Source organism: Oncorhynchus gorbuscha, linkage group LG13, assembly GCF_021184085.1.
Source record: "Oncorhynchus gorbuscha isolate QuinsamMale2020 ecotype Even-year linkage group LG13, OgorEven_v1.0, whole genome shotgun sequence".
In the NCBI taxonomy this organism is placed as follows: Eukaryota; Metazoa; Chordata; class Actinopteri; order Salmoniformes; family Salmonidae; genus Oncorhynchus; species Oncorhynchus gorbuscha.
In genome coordinates this window covers 31020657-31045464 of record NC_060185.1, presented here as the reverse complement: position 1 = coordinate 31045464, position 24808 = coordinate 31020657, and the positions used below count along the sequence as shown (strand labels likewise).

General features: G+C 44.1%; 1 protein-coding gene across 3 annotated transcripts in view; it reads left to right on the top strand.

The window, feature by feature from the left end:
• The window catches only part of LOC123992712 (cell adhesion molecule 1-like), a 176435-nt gene extending 151827 nt beyond the window's left edge, over nucleotides 1-24608 (top strand). For all 3 annotated transcript variants that reach the window (XM_046294151.1, XM_046294152.1, XM_046294150.1), the window contains 2 exons: nucleotides 23856-23984; nucleotides 24159-24608. In XM_046294151.1, the coding sequence (XP_046150107.1) occupies nucleotides 23856-23984; nucleotides 24159-24277 (248 nt within the window). In that variant the 3' untranslated portion in view covers nucleotides 24278-24608. The remainder of the gene's footprint in view (nucleotides 1-23855; nucleotides 23985-24158) is intronic.
• The last annotated feature ends 200 nt before the right edge of the window (nucleotides 24609-24808 follow it).

The following is a 24808-nucleotide window of genomic DNA, read 5'->3' as shown; positions in this document are numbered from 1 at the left end:
GCTTAAACCAGGCCCAGCTCCAGCTACACTTGATCCCTGAATCCACTTGTTTAACAAACAATGCCTCATTTTCACCTAATTTTCTCATTCTGAAAATTAACCACATACTGTAGAGGGAAAACATTAGTTCACAGATAGTGGTTAGTTCGTTAACTAGTTAACATTTCACACAGATTGCCAGGGTCCAGTAAGCAACTAACGCATTATAACTTGAGTAACGGAAAGGAGTCGTATACCAGTTAATACTATAGAGAATTGATTAGGTTACTAATGTTAGCTCATCTGATGTTGTCGTTAGCTGTCTGACTTTGTGTAATGTCCAATGAGCACCGATACGTTTTATCTATAATTTCTCTTCATATGACAATGATTGAAAAGGATTTGCCAGTAGATTGTCGATGTGATTCATGACTACTTGTCTAGCTTGCTAGCTAAGATGTTGAAAGTATGATCAGTCCAATCAAAGCTACGGTAGATATAATGTGATTTGAAATCATTTTATCCGTGGCCAATGACCTTGAGCCTTCATGGATGGGCACTTCTAATGTAAATATATGGCAGCACCCAAGGGGCTTGAATTGTTTTGCCCTCCCTTACATTTTGTGGTGACTTAGTGTCCCCATGAGAGAAAGCAAAAAATGTTTGTATGTGGCTTTATTAGCTCAATACTTAAAAAAGAAAATGTTTGCAAACTGATATGTGACACATATTAATGCCAAAACATCATGCAAAACAGGCAACAAAAAAGATAATAATAATAACAACTGCCCACCTGGCCTGAATGATGGGTCGCCACTGCTTATGATATGGGATGGAGGTCAGTTTATTTACAGTGTCAGCTGGCCCACCTTAGTACATACCTTTTAGTGCTGGTTCTTCTATAGTACTGTATGTAGCTCAGTTCCTATTCTTTTCACTTTTATGGGAGAAGTGTGTTGCTATTGGTAAGATTTTTTTGTGTATAATATGGTTGTTCAATTAAAATCAAAAACAAAACAAAAATCTGTCTCTCCTGCATTGTAGATAGCTCAGGTTTGCTCATATAAGGACACATGGAGACAATGTACTAGGATCGCCAAATTAATTCATCAGTGAGAGAAAGTCCGTTTAGAAGATAATACATTTCTGATAAACTGGCAGTGAGAGAAATAGGATGGGACTTCTGGGATGGGTTGGGGCTTTTAAAATGTCTATTGAAGCCTAATGTTGGCCAAAAGTACTTGGCAGCATCGGGAGGTGACATTTAGAGATAACTAAATATGGTATTTATATTGCAGAGTAACTGCAGGATTGACAACTGCCATTCATTATTTTTATTTTTTTTGGACTGTTGTTTGCCAGCTAAACCCAGAACTCATAATAGATTTCTATCAATATTTGCAAGCATAGTTCTCTCAAATGTTTGAATGAAAATCTACGCTATTGAAGTACTCCATGGGTCCTGCTTTCATTATCTACTAACACACAGGGAAGGGGCAAATGCACTTGCATAGCTGACAATGTACTTCCAGAGCTAACATGAAGTCATCCCAATTCATTCAAAGCCAGCCCATCAAGATGTACCATACGTACAGTACATGTCCCATGGCATGTCACACTGCAAGCTCCTACAGTGGAGGAGGTGGTGGTGGGTGGTGGTACAGTATGGGCTGTTTGATTTCCACTCAGGCACTAGAGAAGTAATCAGGTCCCTTTCATGCTGGTGCTGGAAAGCTCCGGAGGCCATTTTGTGTGTCTGAGTAGAGGGAGTAGAGAGTCTGAGTGTCTCATCAACTGCACAATCAGGTCTACAAGGTGAGTGAGTGGTCTGTGATATGAAGGAGGTCTAGCCCCTATTTCTAAGTTTTTTTTATTGTCCATTTGGAATATTTCACACCACAGAAGAGGGGGGAGCTTTTCTGTATAGGATCTTCTGTATCAATGACATGCTACTATACTGTGTCCCAGTATTTGTACTTTTATACAGATGTAGGATCTTAATTTCATCACCCTGTTGCAGGAGAACTTTCATGCAATGCAGGACATTGTCACGCCTTGGTCATTGTATTTTGTGTTTTTGTTATATGTTTGGGTAGGCCAGGGTGTGACATGGGTTTATATGTTGTTTTCGTATTGGGGTTTGTATTATTTGGGATCGCGGCTGATTAGCGGTGTGGTATAGGCTTGGCTGCCTGAGGTGATTCCTAATCAGTCAGGTGATTCTCGTTGTCTTGGATTGGGAACCGTATTTAGGCAGCCTTAGTTTCGCTTTGTATTTCGTGGGTGATTGTTCCTGTCTTTGTGTAGTTTCACCAGATAGGCTGTAATAGGTTTCACGTTCCGTTTGTTGTTTTTGTATTTAGTTATTTCATGTATCGTTCATGTATCGTCTTCATTAAAGATCATGAGTAACAAACACGCTGCATTTCGGTCCGACTCTCTTCCTTCAACAGACGAACGCCGTTACAGACATTTTCATCCTGTAGTGTATTTCGAAGTTTAAAAAGGCTTCAGAAGTTTGTAATCATTTCATTTTTTCATTAATTATAATCTATATATTAATTCACATGTCCTGTTGCTGCAGGATTATTTTCCTGCTGTAGCAAACTGGCGCAAAAAGATCCTACATGTGTATGTCTGACGTTTTATGATTGTCCTTGGATTAGGACAAAACTCTGAGGAGACTGTTGAATGATCTTATATGGTCTCTACAGAGAATCACAGATGATACTGTAGTTATAGTATTGGGGTTCAACTCCCATGGGTGTCAGCCAACTTACAGTGGGAATGCAATTTGTAAAAACAGGTGGTTGTTAAAATGGTGTGTTGTGTTTTTCATTGTATACCAATTATTCTTCACTTCACAGTTTAATGAATGAGGCAGCGGAGACGTTTTCATAAGTCCTCAGTGATTTCCGAGAGACAGGACTTAAACGGGGGTTTGACATGATTTCTGCAGTGCATGCTGGTAGGATGTAATAGAGCTTTCTTGCTGTTCACTACTCTTCTAAATACCATGTCACAGGGGCCTTGTTAACCTGGCCTGCAAAGCGGCACATTGCATTACTCTAAGCTGCAGAACCGCACCTTCTGTTGGCATTTTACTCTGTTCAAGTATAAAACGTATATTCACAACAGAGGGTAACATGAGTGTCATGACCAGAATATCCTTGTTTGCCTGAGGCCCATAGAGATTGAAATATAATGTTACGGACCATAGCTTTACATTGTACTTAGAGAACTCTTCATTGGACTTCACAGGGATTCCTGTTAGGAACAAATCGAGGACTACTTAAGCTAGTTCCTCCCTGCCCCGAGCACCACACAGTGCACTCCTGTGATGTGTGTGAATGCTGTTATCCAAATGAATGTGTAAACATACAGCTCTCAAGCTGCCATTTTTCATTGATCCACACAAGCAGCCATCCCTCCATGTGGCCTCTCCACTTCCCTTTCTGAAGCTAAGGGAAACATTCTGTGGGGTTCCATTCTGAACAAGTTGTTTATGCACCGTTTCCTCTTTGTGTGGCTCCCAGTTCATGTAGAATTTGTCTTTTCATTTCCACAGTGTAATGCTTTCATGCCCTGCTAGATTTTTCTCTCCTTGATAAGTGTTTTCTTTTTTTCTTTGCATTTCCTTGGTGTAGCCTAGCAACAGGCTATAGAGCCAGTGGTTCAAGGCCTAAATATGGTTTTGTGTTGAGGAGGAGCAAATGCCATGGTAAAGCATGAAACCACAGAGTCGTTTGTACATCTCTGGTGTAGAGCTGGCCAGTCCTCCACGTTTTGTATCTACTGCTCTATCTCAGAGAAAGAAAGAAATAAAGAAATAAAGAAAGAAACAAACAAACAAACAAACAAACAAACAAACAAACAAACAAACAAACAAACAAACAAAGAGAAAAAGAAAGGGGGTGCTTGGAGAGTTCACATTGTCAACCTTTTCAGTGTTCTTATATAAAATATGTAGGACTAAGGGACTTTAAGTCCCTGCAGAGTTCAGGGGAGAGATGAGCCACAATCTATGAAAGCATTGTGTCATGGGTGTGATAAAGCCTAACCTCTTTTCAGTGCTATACTGTCAACTATAGGTACACCAACATTTACTTAACCGAAGGTTATTGTGAAGTGCATTTAAAAAGTAGGTTTTAAAGCAGCTGTATTAACCTTTTTAAAGTAAAGAGACTGAGAGTGCAGGGGTTACCCAATCGTCTTTTTCCTGAAGGTCTTCCACCTCACAAATGTATGGGGAATTTATTTTAAAATACGTTTTACTATTATAAAATGGCACACAAACAAGTACAGTGCCCATCCTAATTCATAAGTGCTGCCTCTCTGATTGGTTTGCTAACCTAATGCAATGCTCCAGGCACCATGGCTTTTATGGAGGAGCTGGTGTGAATAGATTTCAGCCAGCATTATTAAACAGAGTGCTTTCTGGTATTGTGCTGGCAGGCTGGATCCTATTGGTGAGGGGGTAGTAGTCATTCTGATTCTACATCTCAAGGGGTATAAAGGCAGTCTGCTGAGGTAAAGCCTTCACTCGTCAAACATTCAGAGATGATCCCAGGGAGGGACATCATATCCTGGGTAATCTCCTGCAAACCCCCTCCTTACCTCGCCTTGGCTGGAGAGAGTAGAGAGTAGAGAAGCATCTGGACAAAAACACTTCTCACCATTCACAATGATCTCTATTGAAAACTCAAACCACTTGATAGGGCTCCTGCACTGTACATTGTGCCGGTGTGCATGTTGAATAAATGAACTGTAAGAAGTAAATGTTGAGTATCCTGTTCAGTTAAATGAGATCTCCAGAACCCTGTGGTTTAACAACTGATCCAGATGTACAGGCTCAGTGGCTGGAGGAGCACTAAGTCCTCCGCATGCAGGGTATCCACAGTTCCCCGTTCTGCTGCAGGCTCTATATTGTCTTAATGTATATTATGTATACAGCGCCAAAGATATGACACTAGTCATGCTGCCTGCTACCACACAGATCTCCGTCAAGCCTGTGTTTGTATGCTGCAAGGATGCTAGCCCACCACAGCGTATCCACTATCATCCAGCTAAATTGATCCTACTCCAGGGAAGGACCTTTCATCAACAATGAATGAGTCAATCTGAGTTTAGCTGGCACTAAGAATAAGGAATGAATGGAACACTTGACCTTGACTTTTCTCTCCTCTGCTATGCTTTGTGAGGCAATTTCATTGTTATTGACTATAGCTGAAATGTATTGGAGTGAAACTAGAGAAAGTATGCTGTCTTACTGTAAGTGGACGTTGATACTTTCACAGTTGTTTTTGTGTGTTCTCATATGTTTCATCACTGTCTTATGGAGTATGGCTTCTTCATCTTCCAAAAGTACGTGGGTGTGCCTTCAAGCTGTGCATGTAATCTTCAGTGCAAACATTAGCAAATGTTCTACAAAATGTTGAACTGTCTTTACTGTCATAACAATGCGTAACAATATTATAAACAGTAATACATGTTAGTGGTTAACAGAATGGTTAATTAACAGTATCTTACTGTATGAGCTAAGTCCTATCTGTTAGAAAATATAGCCATGTTAAGTGTTACCAACCACACCAAGGCAAGGCTACATGGTGTCACTAAATAGTGTTGAGGCCTGAATATGTCACTGAGTTAATGGGCTACAGTGGAAGTGAGAAGTCTTCCACGTTCTGACGTTGAAACTCTACAGTGCCTAACTTCGGCACACCTCATTGTGCTGCTGAAGCACTGCCAAAGATAGCTCTGCAGACAGACAGACAGACAAACAGACAGACAGGCAGACGGACAAGCAGACAGGCAAGCAGACCAGAGTGTGACTTTATTATGCTGATCCTCCTGGTGCTGAGACAGAAGCAAGAAGACATGTGAATGATTCAGCTGTTCACGGCTTTGACTGAGTGAATCCTTTGGATACATATATATACCCACATGGTTTAGCACCTTTGAAATCAGATGGCACCTTATCATAATGTACTCATTTAGGGCTGAAGTAAAGTCATACTAGTGTATTACGAAATATACTGTATGTGAAAGAGAGGTGAATGGTAGAGGCAATAGGTCAGTTTCCACTGCATAGGGATTAACAATAAATGAACTGTCTGAGTCAATAGTGTTAGAGCCAGGCTTGAATCAGAATGCACATCAAGCCTGGCTCTAACACTCCTGATTCAGACAGTTAGTGTGAGTTAATTCATTGTTTATAAAACATTGAGTCATTTGTCAAACATTTAATGCAAACACTTAACACTTGTATATCATTAGCCTTTGAGGCTTAACATTAAATGCTTATTTGATATGCAAATGATGTTGACTCATATTAGCAGATTGGTTCCCTTTGTAATGGGTGTGCTTTGCTTTCTTGATTGAGCAACAAAAAATAAATCCATTTATGTGAGGAGAAAATTAGCCACTAGCTCCAATTTAGTCTGTACAATAGTCCACTCTAATTGGTCCCCGGGGTTGTATAGGTTGTATTGTGCAAGGATGAGGATGTTCAAAGAGTGTCATACTAAATGAAGATGGTTTTCTCATATAGGCCTGATTTTAACTTGAAATATGGATATTTAACTTTACAACTTTTTCTCAGATCTTGAGCAGCTAATGTTAGAAAATCATATTGAGGTTAAAAAAAAAGAAAACAGGCACAGATGGATTCAATATTCCTCAAAACCCATTATGAACCCTTTCAACATTCTTCGGTTGACATGCACAGCAGGAGAATGTCTAACCAGAAATGGTGTGTTAGTTTGTCCACCTTCTGACCCTCCAAAGGGTAACAATATACGGCATTGGAAGTTCAGAGAACTCAGTTCCTCTAATATTCTTTCTGGGGTGGTTAGAGTCTTGGTTACGTTGTCCACCGGAACATGTGGTACAGCTGCTACTGTGAGAGCAGGGTAGAGCACTAGAACATATTTTCCATTAGCTAGTCAATCACTTTCCTTAGCCATGACCTTCCCCATAAAAACACTTTAAAGGAACACGGTAGAAGCAGGCAGCATTCAGTATCCTTTTGTGTGTAGTTGAGAAGCTTGTTTTGTCAAACCAAAGTTTCCCAAACTACATTTTTGCTAACATCCCATGGTCCAGAGTTCACAGTCAACTCTCCATTCAGAGATTGTATATGTTGCCATCAGTCCTTCACCTGTATTTACGCACCTCCATAAAATGTCATGGTTGAGTCTTCGAATCTTCACTGCTTTGTTCAGAATTGATAAAGCAAGTTTGTCTCTGAATCTCTAGCAGGCTGTTTGATTAAATAATTAAGACACACAAATTACTCAAGAGGGAGTCAGAGATCAAGATAGCCTAACCAGAAGAAAATAACTTTCTCCTGCTGCTGCTGGTCTTCACAGAATTACGCTCCTGAAGTTGTCGGTAATAGGCTACACCAGCAGTTAGGAACCTTTGACATTTGGAGCAACAATTTTTCTTACCATTTCTACCAATCTTCATGCCAGTTTAGATTTTCATATGTGCATTTTCGTGGAACAGTATAATTTCAATTTTAAGTATTTGTATATCAAAATCATGACCTGTGGTAAATCTACATTCTATCTAAATCTAAATGAAAATTATACAAATCTAAATGTAACTTTTATTGCCATTGCCAACTATGTAAAAATAGCGTACATACAGCCAATACATAAAAACATTGCAGCCAGCAGGTAGAAAATATCTTGATTTTTCAAAAAAATACTATGAATCACATTGGCTACACATGGCCTGTCTGCAACGAACTTGAAACATTGTATCAACTATCAACTGGGTCACCCAGAAACTCATGCTAGCAAACTTGAAGCATTGTATAAAATATTCTGGGCCCGACCTCCCAAGAGGCTCAGCATTCTAAGGCACTGCATCGCAGTGTTGCGGCGTCACTACAGCCTGGGGTTCGAAATTGGGGAGAAAATGTAAAAATATAAACAACTAAATATTCTGCGCCGATGAGCTCGGGACAGACACAGCTGTAGGCTATTAGTGCAAGGGATTAGAAGTAATCAGGTATTTTATGACGTTTCCACTGGATCAGAGCTTTACATTTTTCACCTTCTTGCCGAGTGGTTATCGAAAGGGAAAGAACTGGAAATATTCTTCAAATACTTTGAGGAACTTTTGTCATTCTCAATTGATTATAAAAACAGACTTCATTTATGTGCTGTTTGAGGTGAAGAAAGATTACATTGAGAAGCTCCACAGCTCATTAGTGGTGGTGAGTTAAGACAATCAGAGATATTATCAGACATCCCCAAATGGGCACATTTATAGGCCTACATTTGTGCGCAGGCCAGGTAGACTAGTCCAACTTCTATATTTGTAATCAACATTAGCCGGAGCGTTTCAAACAAAAGACGCTGAATAAATTGACAAAACTCGAAATGAAAAGAATTAAACAAAAACTTTGTAGCATAGGTTGTGAGTTCTACAAAACACATGTCCACTCCAACAATGAGGAAGTTAAATGACTGTAATAATAATATATTCAATGCATTAAAAGAAATGACCGTAACCTAACAAACATTGCAGATTAGAAATGATGGGAATTAATGGTAAATGTAGGTTACTACTGGTGATATACAGTACCAGTCAAAAGTTTGGACACACCTACTCATTCAAGGTTTTTTAAAGTATTTTTACTATTTCTACATTGTAGAATAACAACTATGAAATAACATATATGGAATCATGTAGTAACCAAAAAAAGTGTTTAAACAAATCAAAATATATTTATATTTTTGATTCTTCAAAGGAGCCACCCTTTGCCTTGATGACAGATTTGCACACTCTTTGTATTCTCTCAACCAGCTTCACCTGGAATGCTTTTCCAAAAGTCTTGAAGGAGTTCTCACATATGCTGAGCAATTCTTGAATGATTTTCCTTCACTCTGCAGTCATCAACTCATCCCAAACCATCTCAATTGGGTTGAGGTTGGGTTATTGTGGAGGCCAGGTCATCTGATGCAACACTCCATCACTCTCCTTCTTGGTCAAATAGCCCTTACACAGCCTGGAGGTATGTTTTGGGTAATTGTCCTGTTGAAAAACAAATGACAGTCCCACTAAGTGCAAACCAGATGGGATGGCATATCACTGCAGAATGCTGTGGTAGCCTCGCTTGTTAAGTGTGCCTTGAATTCTAAATAAATCACAGACAGTGTCACCAGCACCATTACACCTTCTTCTCCATGCTTAATGGTGGGAAAGTCGCATGCGGAGATCATCTGTTCACCTACTCTGCTTCTCACAAAGACATGGCGGTTGGAACCAAACATTTCTAATTTAAAAAATAAAAAACATCTCAGATTTCCACCAGTCTAATGTCCATCGCTCTTGTTCCTTGGCCCAAGCAAGTCTCTTCTTCTTATTGGTGTCCTTAGGTAGTGATTTCTTTGCAGCAATTCCACCTTGGCCTGATTCACAGTCTCCTCTGAACAGTTGATGTTGAGATGTGTCTGTTACTTGAACTCCTTGAAGCATTTATTTGCGCTGCAATCTGAGGTGCAGTTAACTCTAATTAATTTATCCTCTGCAGAAGAGGTAACTCTGGGTCTTCCTTTCCTGTGGCGGTCCTCATGAGAGCCAGTTTCATCATAGCGCTTGATGGTGTTTGTCACTGCACTCAAAAGAAATGTTCAAGGTTCTTGAAATGATGGACTGTCGTTTCTGTTTGCTTTTTTTAGCTGTTCTTGCCATAATATGGACTTGGTCTTTAACCATTTACGTTTCCAAGATGGCATAGCAGTAAGTTGTCCTGTCGTATCGTCTCTCTGTAAATATCGTCTCTTTTTCGTTTTAGATATTTTTCTTTGCATATCTTTAAAAACATTTTGCTAAACCTAAGCTTCCAAATACTCTCCTGCAACCCGCATCACCGAATGTAGCTACTTTTCCTAAAGTATTTATATTTATTTCGGAACCGGAACCCCTCAACTGAAGCTAGCCAGCTAACCACCAGCTATGCTAGCGGTCTTCAGCTAACCGGTCATCAGCTAACCTTTAGCTCGGAAAGCTCTCGCCAGTTCGAACAACGCGACGCTAACCAGAGCATAACGGACCTATTTATTTTTTTATCCCCGGATTCCCACTGGAAGCGGAACATTTTTCAGCTGGATCTTCACAACTAGCTATCGAGCTAAACCACAACCCTGGTTGATTACTCCTGGCTAGCGTTTCCACCCAAGTAGCTTGAAGCTAACCCGGCCAGAGCTCCTGTGCTCCTAGCATACTCCTGGGCTACAATACCCGGACCCACAACCGGTCTATCGATGTCACTGCATGAAGAGGAATAAACAGACTCACCCCATCGCGACGTCCTCCAAAGGCTAATCCAATCTCCTTGCTTGCTAATTCGGCATGCTAACTGCTAGCTTGTTTAGCCCAGGTCCGCTAACTACTACCTTGTTTACCCCAGCCTGCTAATCTGTTAGCTTGTTAGCACAGGCCTGCTAACCGTCTGCATCGCCGCGTCCCAAACACGCAGTGGCCCATATGTACTTTCTATCTCTTCCCGATTTTTAAAAATGTGATAATACCTTCCGGAAACCTGCCTCACCCAATGTGATACGGAATCGCTATTATTTTTAATTTTTAGGACACACTCAAGAACCTCCAGAAGCTAACCAGCTAACTAGCTACAAGCTATTTAGTCATTGTTAGTTTCTTAACCTGGATAACACTCGCCAGTCCAGCCCCCCTGCCCCATCCACCGCTGCCCCTGGAATCTGATCACTTGGCTACATAGCTGATGCACGCTGGACTGTCCATTAATCATGGTACTCCATTCTGCTTGTTTGTTTTATCTGTCGGCCCGTTGCCTAGTCAATGCCATTTTACCTGCTGTTGTTATGCTAGATGATTAGCTGTTGTCTCACCCACTGTTTTAGCTAGCTTTCCCAATTCAACACCTGTGATTACTGTATGCCTCGCTGTATGTCTCTCTCAAATGTCAATATGCCTTGTATACTGTTGCTCAGGTTAGTTATCATTGTTTTAGTTCACAATGGAGCCCCTAGTCCCACTCCTCATACCCCTGATACCTCCTCCCACATATGCGGTGACCTCACCCATTACAACCAGCATGTCCAGAGATAAAACCTCTCTCATCATCACCCAGTGCCTGGGCTTACCTCCGCCGTACCCGCACCCCACCATACCCCTGTCTTCGCATTATGCCCTGAATATTTTCTACCATGCCCAGAAACCTGCTCCTCTTATTCTCTGTCCCCAACTCTCTAGGCGACTGATAGTTTTGATAGCCTTTAGCCACACCCTCATACTACTCCTTCTCTGTTCCGCAGATGATGTGGAGGTAAACCCAGGGCCTGCATGTCCCCAGGTACCCTCATTTGTTGACTTCTGTGATCGAAAAAGCCTTGGTTTCAGGCATGTCAACATCAGAAGCCTCCTCCCTAAGTTTGTTTTACTCACTGCTTTAGCACACTCTGCTAACCCTGATGTCCTTGCCGTGTCTGAATCCTGGCTCAGGAAGGCCACCAAAAATTCAGAGATTTCCATATCCAACTATAACATCTTCCGTCAAGATAGAACTGCCAAAGGGGGGGGGGGGGGTTGCAGTCTACTGCAGAGATAGCCTGCAAAGTAATGTCATACTTTCCAGGTCCATACCCAAACAGTTCGAACGACTAATTCTGAAAATTACTCTCTCCAGAAATAAGTCTCTCACTGTTTCCGCCTGCTACCGACCCCCCTCAGCTCCCAGCTGTGCCCTGGACACCATTTGTGAACTGATTGCCCCCCCATCTAGCTTCAGAGTTTGTTCTGTTAGGTGACCTAAACTGGGATATGCTTAACACCCCGGCAGTCCTTCAATCTAAGCTAGATGCCCTCAATCTCACACAAATCATCAAGGAACTCACCAGGTACAACCCTAACTCTGTAAGCAAGGGCACCCTCATAGACGTCATCCTGACCAATTGGCCCTCCAAATACACCTCCGCTGTCTTCAACCAGGATCTCAGCGACCACTGCCTCATTGCCTGTATCCGCTACGGTGCCGCAGTCAAACGACCACCCCTCATCACTGTCAAACGCTCCCTAAAACACTTCTGTGAGCAGGCCTTTCTAATCGACCTGGCCCTGGTATCCTGGAAGGACATTGACCTCATCCTGTCAGTTGAGGATGCCTGGTCATTCTTTAAGAGTAACTTCCTCACCATTTTAGATAAGCATGCTCCGTTCAAAAAATGCAGAACTAAGAACAGACACAGCCCTTGGTTCACTCCAGACCTGACTGCCCTCGATCAGCACAAAAACATCCTGTGGCGGACTGCAATAGCATCGAACAGTCCCCGCGATATGCAACTGTTCAGGGAAGTCAGGAACCAATACACGCAGTCAGTCAGGAAAGCTAAGGCCAGCTTCTTCAGGCAGAAGTTTGCATCCTGTAGCTCCAACTCCAAAAAGTTCTGGGACACTGTGAAGTCCATGGAGAACAAGAACACCTCCTCCCAGCTGCCCACTGCACTGAGGCTATGTAACACGGTCACCACCGACAAATCCATGATTATCGAAAACTTCAACAAGCATTTCTCAACGGCTGGCCATGCCTTCCGCCTGGCTACTCCTACCTCGGCCAACAGCTCCGGCCCCCCCGCAGCTCCTCGCCCAAGCCTCTCCAGGTTCTCCTTTACCCAAATCCAGATAGCAGATGTTCTGAAAGAGCTGCAAAACCTGGACCCGTATAAATCAGCTGGGCTTGACAATCTGGACCCTCTATTTCTGAAACTATCCGCCGCCATTGTCGCAACCCCTATTACCAGCCTGTTCAACCTCTCTTTCATATCGTCTGAGATCCCCAAGGATTGGAAAGCTGCCGCAGTCATCCCCCTCTTCAAAGGGGGAGACACCCTGGACCCAAACTGTTACAGACCTATATCCATTCTGCCCTGCCTATCTAAGGTCTTCGAAAGCCAAGTCAACAAACAGGTCACTGACCATCTCGAATCCCACCGTACCTTCTCCGCTATGCAATCTGGTTTCCGAGCCGGTCACGGGTGCACCTTAGCCACATTCAAGGTACTTAACGACATCATAACCGCCATCGATAAAAGACAGTACTGTGCAGCCGTCTTCATCGACCTTGCCAAGGCTTTTGACTCTGTCAATCACCATATTCTTATCGGCAGACTCAGTAGCCTCGGTTTTTCGGATGACTGCCTTGCCTGGTTCACCAATTACTTTGCAGACAGAGTTCAGTGTGTCAAATCGGAGGGCATGCTGTCCGGTCCTCTGGTAGTCTCTATGGGGTGCCACAGGGTTCAATTCTCGGGCCGACTCTTTTCTCTGTATATATCAATGATGTTGCTCTTGCTGCGGGCGATTCCCTGATCCACCTCTACGCAGACGACACCATTCTATATACTTTCGGCCCGTCATTGGACACTGTGCTATCTAACCTCCAAACGAGCTTCAATGCCATACAGCACTCCTTCCGTGGCCTCCAACTGCTCTTAAACGCTAGTAAAACCAAATGCATGCTTTTCAACCGATCACTGCTTCTTTTTCTACTGTGTTATTGACTTGTTAATTGTTTACTCCATGTGTAACTCTGTGTTGTCTGTTCACACTGCTATGCTTTATCTTGGCCAAGTCGCAGTTGCAAATGAGAACTTGTTCTCAACTAGCCTACCTGGTTAAATAAAGGTGAAATAAAATAAAAATAAAAAACCAAATAGGGCCATCTTCTGTATACCACCCCTACCTTGTCACAACACAACTGACTGGCTCAATTAAGAAGAATTCCACAAATGTGCTTTTAACAAGGCCCACCTGTTAATTGAAATACATTCCAAGTGACTACCTCATGAAGCTGGTTGAGAGAATCCCAACAGTGTGCAAAGCTGTAATCAAGGATACTTTGAAGAATCTCAAATATAAGATATATTTTGATTTGTTTAACACGTTTTTGGTTACTACATGATTCCATATATGTTATTTCATAGTTTTGATGTCTTCACTATTATTCTACAATGTAGAAAATATATTTTTTTTTTAAACCCTGGAATGAGTAGGTGTGTCCAAACGTTTGACTGGTACTGTATGTAATGGGGAATTGATAGACACAGCAAACAATGCACACAATGAAGTTAAGAAACAATGAATGTCCATGAAATGGCGGGAGAGAGCGCATTCTGGAGAGAGCTGTGCCTTGTGCATCTGAGACACAATCCCCATATTCTTGGACCATGGAATCCCCGCGGCCTCCTCAATGGATTAGTCCAATAGGACAGGTGCAAATCAGACAGTTGTCTCGTGTGCCATGAAAAAAAAATATCTATATACAACTGCTCAACTGCTTTTGTCATACAGTATTCCATATAAGGCACCCAGACGTTCTGAATGTTTCACAGTATATACCCTTAATCTTGTAATAAATTAAATCTAATGATGCATAACTTGACATTTCTGCCACCCATTGTGACATTCTGGGAGGATAACCAACCTTCCAATTAATGGCAATGCTTTTCTTAGCCACCATAAATGCTAGTTTACACAGTTTCTTCTGATAACAGACTCCAGTATCAACATTTCCAAGCAAACAAGAACAGGGAGAAGCCTGAATTCAGCCAGCCTTGACAAGATCATAACATATGCAAATATGTCTCCTTTTGTGTTTTACACCTCCAGCAGAGGATTTTCATTTCTGAGTGCATGATATTCATTTTCACTGGTATGTTCTATGGATGGTCTTAACTTGCAGTAATTGATGTCTGAGATGATATGAACATGACTGCACATTCAAACACATCTGTATGCTTTCATCTTCATCAATAGTGTTACCCAGGTCTTCGTCACATTTTTGTCTGTCATGTTTTGTGTCATCGGGAAAAGCCTCTATAAACCCTTGAAAACATTGGGAATTCAACTTTAGAGGTTTGTCAGACTTTCTTAAAATAGTTCAAATCTTTGAAGCTTCTGGCTTGTCCATTGTTTGCTGCAAAGAGAATGCAATGTTGTATCTGCAAAGTTCACCTCAGAGCCGTCACAGACTGGTCTTCGCTGGATGTATGACCCTGCTGAAACCCCTGTCACCATCTGATCCTGCTCAAATGATGCATGACAAAGAATGACCTTTGTGTAGATATATACATTATATGATCCAATAATAGAATCAATGGTTCAATAATTGAAATGACCATTTTTCCCAGATCCCAGACTGTAACCTAGCTATCAACTCAAGATCAAATCAAATCAAATGTATTTATATAGCCCTTCGTACATCAGCTGATATCTCAAAGTGCTGTACAGAAACCCAGTCTAAAACCCCAAACAGCAAGCAATGCAGGTGTAGAAGCACGGTGGCTAGGAAAAACTCCCTAGAAAGGCCAAAACCTAGGAAGAAACCTAGAGAGGAACCAGGCTATGTGGGGTGGCCAGTCCTCTTCTGGCTGTGCCGGGTGGAGATTATAACAGAACATGGCCAAGATGTTCAAATGTTCATAAATGACCAGCATGGTCGAATAATAATAAGACAGAACAGTTGAAACTGGAGCAGCAGCATGGCCAGGTGGACTGGGGACAGCAAGGAGTCATCATGTCAGGTAGTCCTGGGGCATTTTCCTAGGGCTCAGGTCCTCCGAGAGAGAGAAAGAAAGAGAGAATTAGAGAGAGCATATGTGGGGTGGACAGTCCTCTTCTGGCTGTGCCGGGTGGAGATTATAACAGAACATGGCCAAGATGTTCAAATGTTCATAAATGACCAGCATGGTCGAATAATAATAAGGCAGAACAGTTGAAACTGGAGCAGCAGCATGGCCAGGTGGACTGGGGACAGCAAGGAGTCATCATGTCAGGTAGTCCTGGGGCATGGTCCTAGGGCTCAGGTCCTCCGAGAGAGAGAAAGAAAGAGAGAATTAGAGAGAGAATATGTGGGGTGGACAGTCCTCTTCTGGCTGTGCCGGGTGGAGATTATAACAGAACATGGCCAAGATGTTCAAATGTTCATAAATGACCAGCATGGTCGAATAATAATAAGGCAGAACAGTTGAAACTGGAGCAGCAGCATGGCCAGGTGGACTGGGGACAGCAAGGAGTCATCAGTTGTCAGGTAGTCCTGGGGCATGGTCCTAAAAGGGCTAAATGGCATATATTATTATATTATTATTATCATGGTAGTCCTCATGGTCCTAGAGAAAGAGAAAGAAAGAGAGAAGGAGAGAATTAGAGAACGCACACTTAGATTCACACAGGACACCGAATAGGACAGGAGAAGTACTCCAGATATAACAAACTGACCCTAGCCCCCCGACACAAACTACTGCAGCATAAATACTGGAGGCTGAGACAGGAGGGGTCAGGAGACACTGTGGCCCCATCCGAGGACACCCCCGGACAGGGCCAAACAGGAAGGATATAACCCCAACCACTTTGCCAAAGCACAGTCCCCACACCACTAGAGGGATATCTTCAACCACCAACTTACCATCCTGAGACAAGGCTGAGTATAGCCCACAAAGACCTCCGCCACAGCACAACCCAAGGGGGGGGGGCAACCCAGATAGGATGACCACAACAGTGAATCAACCCACTCAGGTGACGCACACCCTCCAGGGACGGCATGAGAGAGCCCCAGTAAGCCAGTGACTCAGCCCCTGTAATAGGGTTAGAGGCAGAGAATCCCAGGGGAAAGAGGGGAACCGGCCAGGCAGAGACAGCAAGGGCGGTTCGTTGCTCCAGAGCCTTTCCGTTCACCTTCCCACTCCTGGGCCAACTACACTCAATCATATGACCCACTGAAGAGATGAGTCTTCAGTAAAGACTTAAAGGTTGAGACCGAGTTTGCGTCTCTGACAGGGGTAGGCAGACCGTTCCATAAAAATGGAGCTCTATAGGAGAAAGCCCTGCCTCCAGCTGTTTGCTTAGAAATTCTAGGGACAATTAGGAGGCCTGCGTCTTGTGACCGTAGCGTACGTGTAGGTATGTACGGCAGGACCAAATCAGAGAGATAGGTAGGAGCAAGCCCATGTAATGCTTTGTAGGTTAGCAGTAAAACCTTGAAATCAGCCCTTGCTTTGACAGGAAGCCAGTGTAGAGAGGCTAGCACAGGAGTAATATGATCAAATTGTTTGGTTCTAGTCAGGATTCTAGCAGCCGTATTTAGCACTAACTGAAGTTTATTTAGTGCTTTATCCGGGTAGCCGGAAAGTAGAGCATTGCAGTAGTCTAACCTCGAAGTGACAAAGCATGGATTAATTTTTCTGCATCATTTTTGGACAGAAAGTTTCTGATTTTTGCAATGTTACGTAGATGGAAAAAAGCTGTCCTCGAAATGATCTTCATATGTTCTTCAAAAGAGAGATCAGGGTCCAGAGTAACACCGAGGTCCTTCACAGTTTTATTTATAAGATGGAACTTTGTATCCATTCACTGATTACTATTCAAAGTTAATTTACTTCTGTTGAAATGGGACAAAAAGGATACAAAACATTTCCATACACACACCAGCTGTTAGATGCTGCTACCTGACAGATCGCTAGAGGCTAGAGCTAAACAGGCTGTGGTAGCTACTAGCTAGCTCTAGTTCATTCTCTTCAGACAGAACTTCAGTCGATGGGGGATGAGACATTAGCTAACGTTCCATGTCATTTACACTACTAGCTCAGCACTGAGAATATTTTTTTTCTTTCTGTTAAGTCAAACAGCTGTTACCTTGTTAGCTACATCAGTCAAATAAAGAGTAGCCCCCGTCCCCAGTGAAAGTTGCACCCCTGTTCCAAACAACACATAAAGCATTGACCTCACAGCCCTAAAAGACACTTTCAAATCTAAGACTCAATTCAAACCAGTCCAGCCTGCCTTTGCCATATTTCTCCTGTACAGTGGATTATAATCAATTAACATTTTTGTAGGGGTTGATAAATCATGTCTTACAAGCTTGGCACATCTGTATTTGGGGAGTTTCTCTCATTCCTCTCTGCTGATTCTCTCAAGCTTTGTCAGGCTGGATGGGGAGCATTGCTGCACAGCTATCTTCAGGTCTCTCCAGAGATGTTTCATCCGGTTCAAGTCCGGGCTGTTTTTTATTTTTTAAATTTGATTTATCCTTTATTTCACCTGGTAAGTTGACTGAGAACACGTTCTCATTTACAGCAACAACCTGGGGAATAGTTACAGGGTAGAGGAGGGGGATGAATGAGCCAATCGTAAACTGGGGATTATTAGGTAACCGTGATGGTTTGAGGGCCAGAATTGGGAATTTAGCCAGGACACTGGGGTTAACACCCCTACTCTTACGATAAGTGCCATGGGATCTTTTGCAGGAACACTCAAGGACATTCAGAGACTTGTCCCGAAGTCACTGCTGCATTGTCTTGGCTGTGTGCTTAGAGTCATTGTCCTGTTGGAAGGTGAACCTTTGCCCCATTCTGAGGTCCTGAGCGCTCTGGATCAGGTTTCCTTTAAGGATCTCTCAGTACTTTGCTCCGTTCATCTTTGCCTTGATCCTGACTAGTCTCCCAGTCCCTGCCGCTGAAAAGCATCCCCTGAGCATGATGCTGCCACCACCATGCTTCCCCATAGGGATGGTGCCAGATTTCCTCCAGATGTGACCGTTGGCATTCAGGACAAAGAGTTCAATCTTGGTTTCATCAGAACAGAGCCACTCCTGGGAGAACCTTCCAGACGGACAACCATCTCTGCAGCACTACACCAATAAAGGCCTGATTGGTGTAGTGCTGCAGAGATGGTTGTCCTTCTGGAAGGTTCTCCCATCTCCATAGAGGAACTCTAGAGCTCTGTCAGAGTGACCATCGGGTTCTTGGTCACCTCCCTGACCAAGGCCCTTCTCCACCGATTGCTCAGTTTGGCCAGGTGGCCAGCTCTAGGAAGAGTCTTGGTGGTTCCAAACTTCTTCCATTTAACAATGATGGAGGCCACTGAGTTCTTGGGAATCTTCAATGCTGCAGAAATGTTTTGATACTCTTCCCCAGTTCTGTGCCTCGACACCATCCTGTCTTGGAGCTCTACGACTTCATGGCTTGATTTTTGCTCTGACATGCATTGTCAACTGTCAGACCTTATATAGACAGGTGTGTGCCTTTTCAAATCATGTCCAATCCTTTGAATTTACCGCAGGTTGTAGAAACATCTCAAGGACACAAGTTGTAGAAACATCTCAAGGATGATCAATGGAAACAGGATGCACCTTAGCTCAATTATGAGTCTAATAGCAAAGGTTCTGAATACTTACTGTACCTAAATAAGGTATATATTATTTCTCCATAAATTTGCAAAAATGTCAAATAACCTTATTTCACTTTGTTATTATGGGGTATTGTGTGTAGATTACTGAGGATTTTTATTGATTTAATCCATTTCAGAATAAGGCTGTAACCTAACAAAATGTGGAAATAATCAAGGGATCTGAATACTTTCCGAATGCACTGTATTTCTATTGAGGGCGAGATTGAATTTTCCCCTTTGCCTAATATATCATGAGCTTTTTCCATCAATTTACAAGAGTCAGCATTGCAATTAAATGTGTGTAATTACATCTGTAAATCCACAGTGGGCATACAAACCGCCTGCCTGTTTTCACAAGAGGGTGTTCCAGTATGACCAATGAAATCAATATTCCATGTAATCAGCCAAAGGACAGAGATACACACAACTGACCAAATCAGTCATTCGGTCAATAAGTCAGGCAGTCAGTCACCAAGTCAGTCATTCAGTCAATAAATCAGGCAGTCACTCAGTCAGTCAACAAGTCAGTCAAACAGTCAATAAGTTAGGCAGTCACTCAGTCAGTCAGTCACTAAGCCAGTCAGCCAGTCAGTCAGTCACTAAGCCAGTCAGCTAGTCAGTTAGTCAGTCAGTGCGAGGCTGCTAGGGTATTCCACCAGTGACCTGGTTATGTGTAATTAGTCATTCCAGAACAGACACAGAGAGAGAGGGAACCATAAAGCATTTGGCCCCTCCACTCCAGCAGAGCACATTTCAGTGCTGCGCCGACGACGTGAACATCGGCCACAAATCCTCTTTATTCCTCCATAAATTCACCTGGTCCTGTCAGGACCGAGGTGTGGGCATGTCACAGCTCCCCAGCCACATCCTGTCAGGACCGAGGTGTGGGCATGTCACAGCTCCCCAGACACATCCTGTCAGGACCGAGGTGTGGGCATGTCACAGCTCCCCAGCCATATCCTGTCAGGACCGAGGTGTGGGCATGTCACAGTTCCTCAGCCACATCCTGTCAGGACCGAGGTGTGGGCATGTAACAGTTCCTCAGCCACATCCTGTCAGGACCGAGGTGTGGACATGTAACAGTTCCTCAGCCACATCCTGTCAGGACCGAGGTGTGGGCATGTAACAGTTCCTCAGCCACATCCTGTCAGGACCGAGGTGTGGGCATGTAACAGTTCCTCAGCCACATCCTGTCAGGACCGAGGTGTGGGCATGTAACAGTTCCTCAGCCACATCCTGTCAGGACCGAGGTGTGGGCATGTCACAGCTCCCCAGCCATATCCTGTCAGGACCGAAGTGTGGGCATGTAACAGCTCCCGAGCCATATCCTGTCAGGACCGAGGTGTGGGCATGTCACAGTTCCTCAGCCACATCCTGTCAGGACCGAGGTGTGGGTGTAACGGATGTGAAACGGCTAGCTTAGTTAGCGGTGTGCGCTAAATAGCGTTTCAATCGGTTACGTCACTTGCTCTGAGACCTTGAAGTAGTAGTTCCCCTTGCTCTGCAAGGGCCGCGGCTTTTGTGGAGCGATGGGTAATGATGCTTCGAGGGTGACTGTTGTCGATGTGTGCAGAAGGTCCCTGGTTCGCGCCCGGGTATGGGCGAGGGGACGGTTTAAAATTATACTGTTACATGGGCATGTCACATCTCCCCAGCCATATCCTGTCAGGACCGAGGTGTTGGCATGTCACAGTTCCTCAGCCACATCCTGTCAGGACCGAGGTGTGGGCATGTCACAGCTCCCCAGCCACATCCTGTCAGGACCGAGGTGTGGGCATGTCACAGCTCCCCAGCCACATCCTGTCAGGACCGAGGTGTGGGCATGTCACAGCTCCCCAGCCACATCCTGTCAGGACCGAGGTGTGGGCATGTAACAGTTCCTCAGCCACATCCTGTCAGAACCGAGGTGTGGGCATGTCACAGCTCCCCAGCCACATCCTGTCATGACCGAGGTGTGGGCATGTAACAGTTCCTCAGCCACATCCTGTCAGGACCGAGGTGTGGGCATGTCACAGCTCCCCAGCCACATCCTGTCATGACCGAGGTGTGGGCATGTAACAGTTCCTCAGCCACATCCTGTCAGGACCGAGGTGTGGGCATGTCACAGCTCCCCAGCCATATCCTGTCAGGACCGAGGTGTGGGCATGTAACAGCTCCCCAGCCATATCCTGTCAGGACCGAGGTGTGGGCATGTCACAGCTCCCCAGCCACATCCTGTCAGGACCGAGGTGTGGGCATGTCACAGCTCCCCAGCCACATCCTGTCATGACCGAGGTGTGGGCATGTAACAGTTCCTCAGCCACATCCTGTCAGGACCGAGGTGTGGGCATGTCACAGCTCCCCAGCCATATCCTGTCAGGACCGAGGTGTGGGCATGTAACAGCTCCCCAGCCATATCCTGTCAGGACCGAGGTGTGGGCATGTCACAGCTCCCCAGCCATATCCTGTCAGGACCGAGGTGTGGGCATGTCACAGTTCCTCAGCCACATCATGTCAGGACAAAATTCAATTGAGTTTACGTGCAAGGCCATAAAGGGCCGCTAATGTGGTTCTGAACTAAATGGCAGAACCATTGAATGACTCCAGACAGGGCAACCGTGTGGGATGGTTCCGTTACAGATATGCCATTCATCTAGCCATTGGGCATTAGAGATGGATTATAGATTTTACAGTCCCCCAGTTGATATTTTGTGATACCTTTTAGGTACGTTCAATGCTTTAGACAGGCCCACTTCTTTGTGTGAAAATAAACCAGCTCCATTTCCCCCTCTGTGTGCTGTGGCAGGCTGGTTGTGCTCCCAGACGTTTGTCTGGTTCAGGTGTCAAATGGAAGGTGGTGGGGGGTGGGGTGGGGGTGAGGCGGGGAGGGCGATGGAGGGAGGGGACATGACAAGGCTCCTCGGCTCAGTCCATTTAGCGTGTTGATGTTCATTAGCATGGAGCATGGGCCCTTCCCTCTCCTGAGGGAGCATGCTGTGCTGTGCTGTGCTACCAGATGTCCCTGATACTGGAAACAAACAGCTATGCTCTGCTCTGCTCAGCTCAGCTCATCCTGCCTGAGATACAACTAGCAGCAGCCAATAACACTCTAGTCTGTGTCTACAGTATGTGAGCTCTGCCTCTGCTTGGTGGAGGTAAGTCCATTTTGAAGAGGAAATGCCACTCTCTATTCAAGTTAAGGATGTGTCAGACATTTTAGGCTTTTATCATTCACATTCAGAAAGAAAGTCCTTTCTCCTAATCATAATCTTTATTCAAAACCATCCAATTTCAGTTCATGATTGGAGGGGACTGATGGGAAATGGAGTCTCTCCTTCAGGCAATAAAGTAACACCCTTCTCTCACCTCTCCTCTTCACTCCTCCATCAGTCTCAACTGACACAGATCCCCACACTTAATCTGTAGACCTCAAGTGCCGAAAATTTGGAAAGTTTGGAGATTTAATGCCTTGCCGTTTTCTTTTGTAGCGAGCAGATGTATAAATCTCACTAAACAGTAAACAGTGGACTAAACCGTGGACAACGATCCACTGTGGGTTCCTGGGAGGGAAATGTATTTCTGCGAGAGGGGACAGCACACCGGGCCAGATTTATTACGTGCTTGTGTCTACTCTCTATGATTGAGGTCTATAACTTCCTGATATTACCGCTTAAATCAGAGTATATTTTACAGTTCCCTGGAATGTTTCTGTTAAATTGTGGGGTATGTCAAGTATATCATTTTTATGTAACGGACTCGGAACATTTTACACAACCACTTTTTGGAGAGGAGAAGCTCTAGCCTCCCAGAATAAGGAGGTATTTGGAATTATGATACAGTGTCATGGAGTTCGGCCAGATTTCATTCTATTTTAAAGCGGAGAGAACAAATGCATTGACATGGTACATATCCTGTTGTGAATGTCCATTGCCACACACAGACAATGACACTTATAAATGACATAGATAAAGATAGGCAAAGATTGAGGCCTCATTCACGGTAGTGCAGTATCAGTTTGAATGGTCATGGGATCTGAAGTGGTCATTATGTCACACATACATATATATATACATTAGACTTGCATTTGATAGTTTGAATCATATCATTCAGAAGTGCAATTCAACTGTATGCAGAAAAAGTAATGAAACTGCAATGAAGTGGGCTATTCTGTTCTGTTCTACAGCCCATACAGCCACAGTAGGAAGAGAAGAGAAGGTGTGACTGAGTGGGAGGAGGTTAATCATACATTCGAATGTTGATTTGAACTGAAAACACTCCACTGCTTCACGTTGTACAATGCATTGCTGTCCTTCATTGTTGAACAAGACACTTTCAACAGAATAGCTCTAATGGATTTGTATTGAATACGACAGTAGTCACTCTGTATTGAGTCACAGACACCTCCCTGAGTGGGTCACTCTTTGACCATGGACATCTATAGTAGGTTCTATGTAGAAGTTGACAAATGTAGTCTTGCTTCATCCCTATATTCCTGGCTGCAAATGTTACGCGATTTCTAAAAGTGTTTGTGACTTTGAGTACACTGTACATTACTATGCTACTGCCCATCTCCTGCTCTGTGATTTAATCAGAAGGCAGTCACTGCTCTGATAGCTCTGATTGGCTCAAAGAAGGGGTCTGGGGATCATTGTTTTAAGAAGCTGTGATTGGCTTGTTTCCAGACTCCAGAGCTGGCGAGGGGGCGCCACAGAAGATAGACCACGCTGTCATCGGAGGCGTGGTTGCCGTGGTGATGTTCGCTATCCTCTGTGCACTCATCGTCCTGGGGCGCTACTTCGCCAGACACAAAGGTATAACGGCTCACCTGGGTTCCCTGGCTGTTACAATGCTTCCACTGGCTTGAGATGAACTGGTGTACACTATCATTGATCATTCATAGACCTAGAAGTGGACTAGCTGTAGAGATTCATTATCATCCATTTGAGTCCAACAGGGGTGTTCATGAATTTGTTTATTCATTGCAGGCACCTACTTCACACATGAAGCCAAAGGGGCAGACGACGCAGCAGATGCAGACACTGCCATCATTAATGCAGAGGGGGGACACAACAACACGGAAGAGAAGAAGGAGTACTACATCTAATGATGAGAGGCCAGGGGGGGGTGTTATGGTGGGGGTCCTGTAGGAGCACTATATCTAACTCTGAATGGGCCGGAGGGGTGGGGGAGAGGTGGAGGATGAAAGGTGCAACTAAGGAGGAAAGAGAGGTGGGGAAAGGAGAAGAGAAAAGGAGAGGAGTGATGAGAATTGAAGAGGAGAGGAAGATTGGAGTGGATGAGTAGTGGGAGGCTTCATTGCTTCGTCGTGGATTCTCCCATCCAACCTCTCCTGGACTGCTGGGTCCCATTCTGTACAGTTCAATTATTTTACAGACAATTTTGTGCCTTGTTCTATTTCTTTCGTAATTGTTGTCGCCCCCCCGCCCCCGCCCCGTCCCCATCCCCCCACTCCCCCACCCCAAACCTGTTGACTCCACCAGTTCCTTTTTGCTGCAGTTATCTTTTAGAGGAGATGACACAGCACTTCTTCTCTTGTTGTCCTGCTGATCCATCTTAGCTTGTGTACCAGGCTTTTAGAAGCACCCTCTCTCTCGCTCTCTGTGTCTCTCTCTCT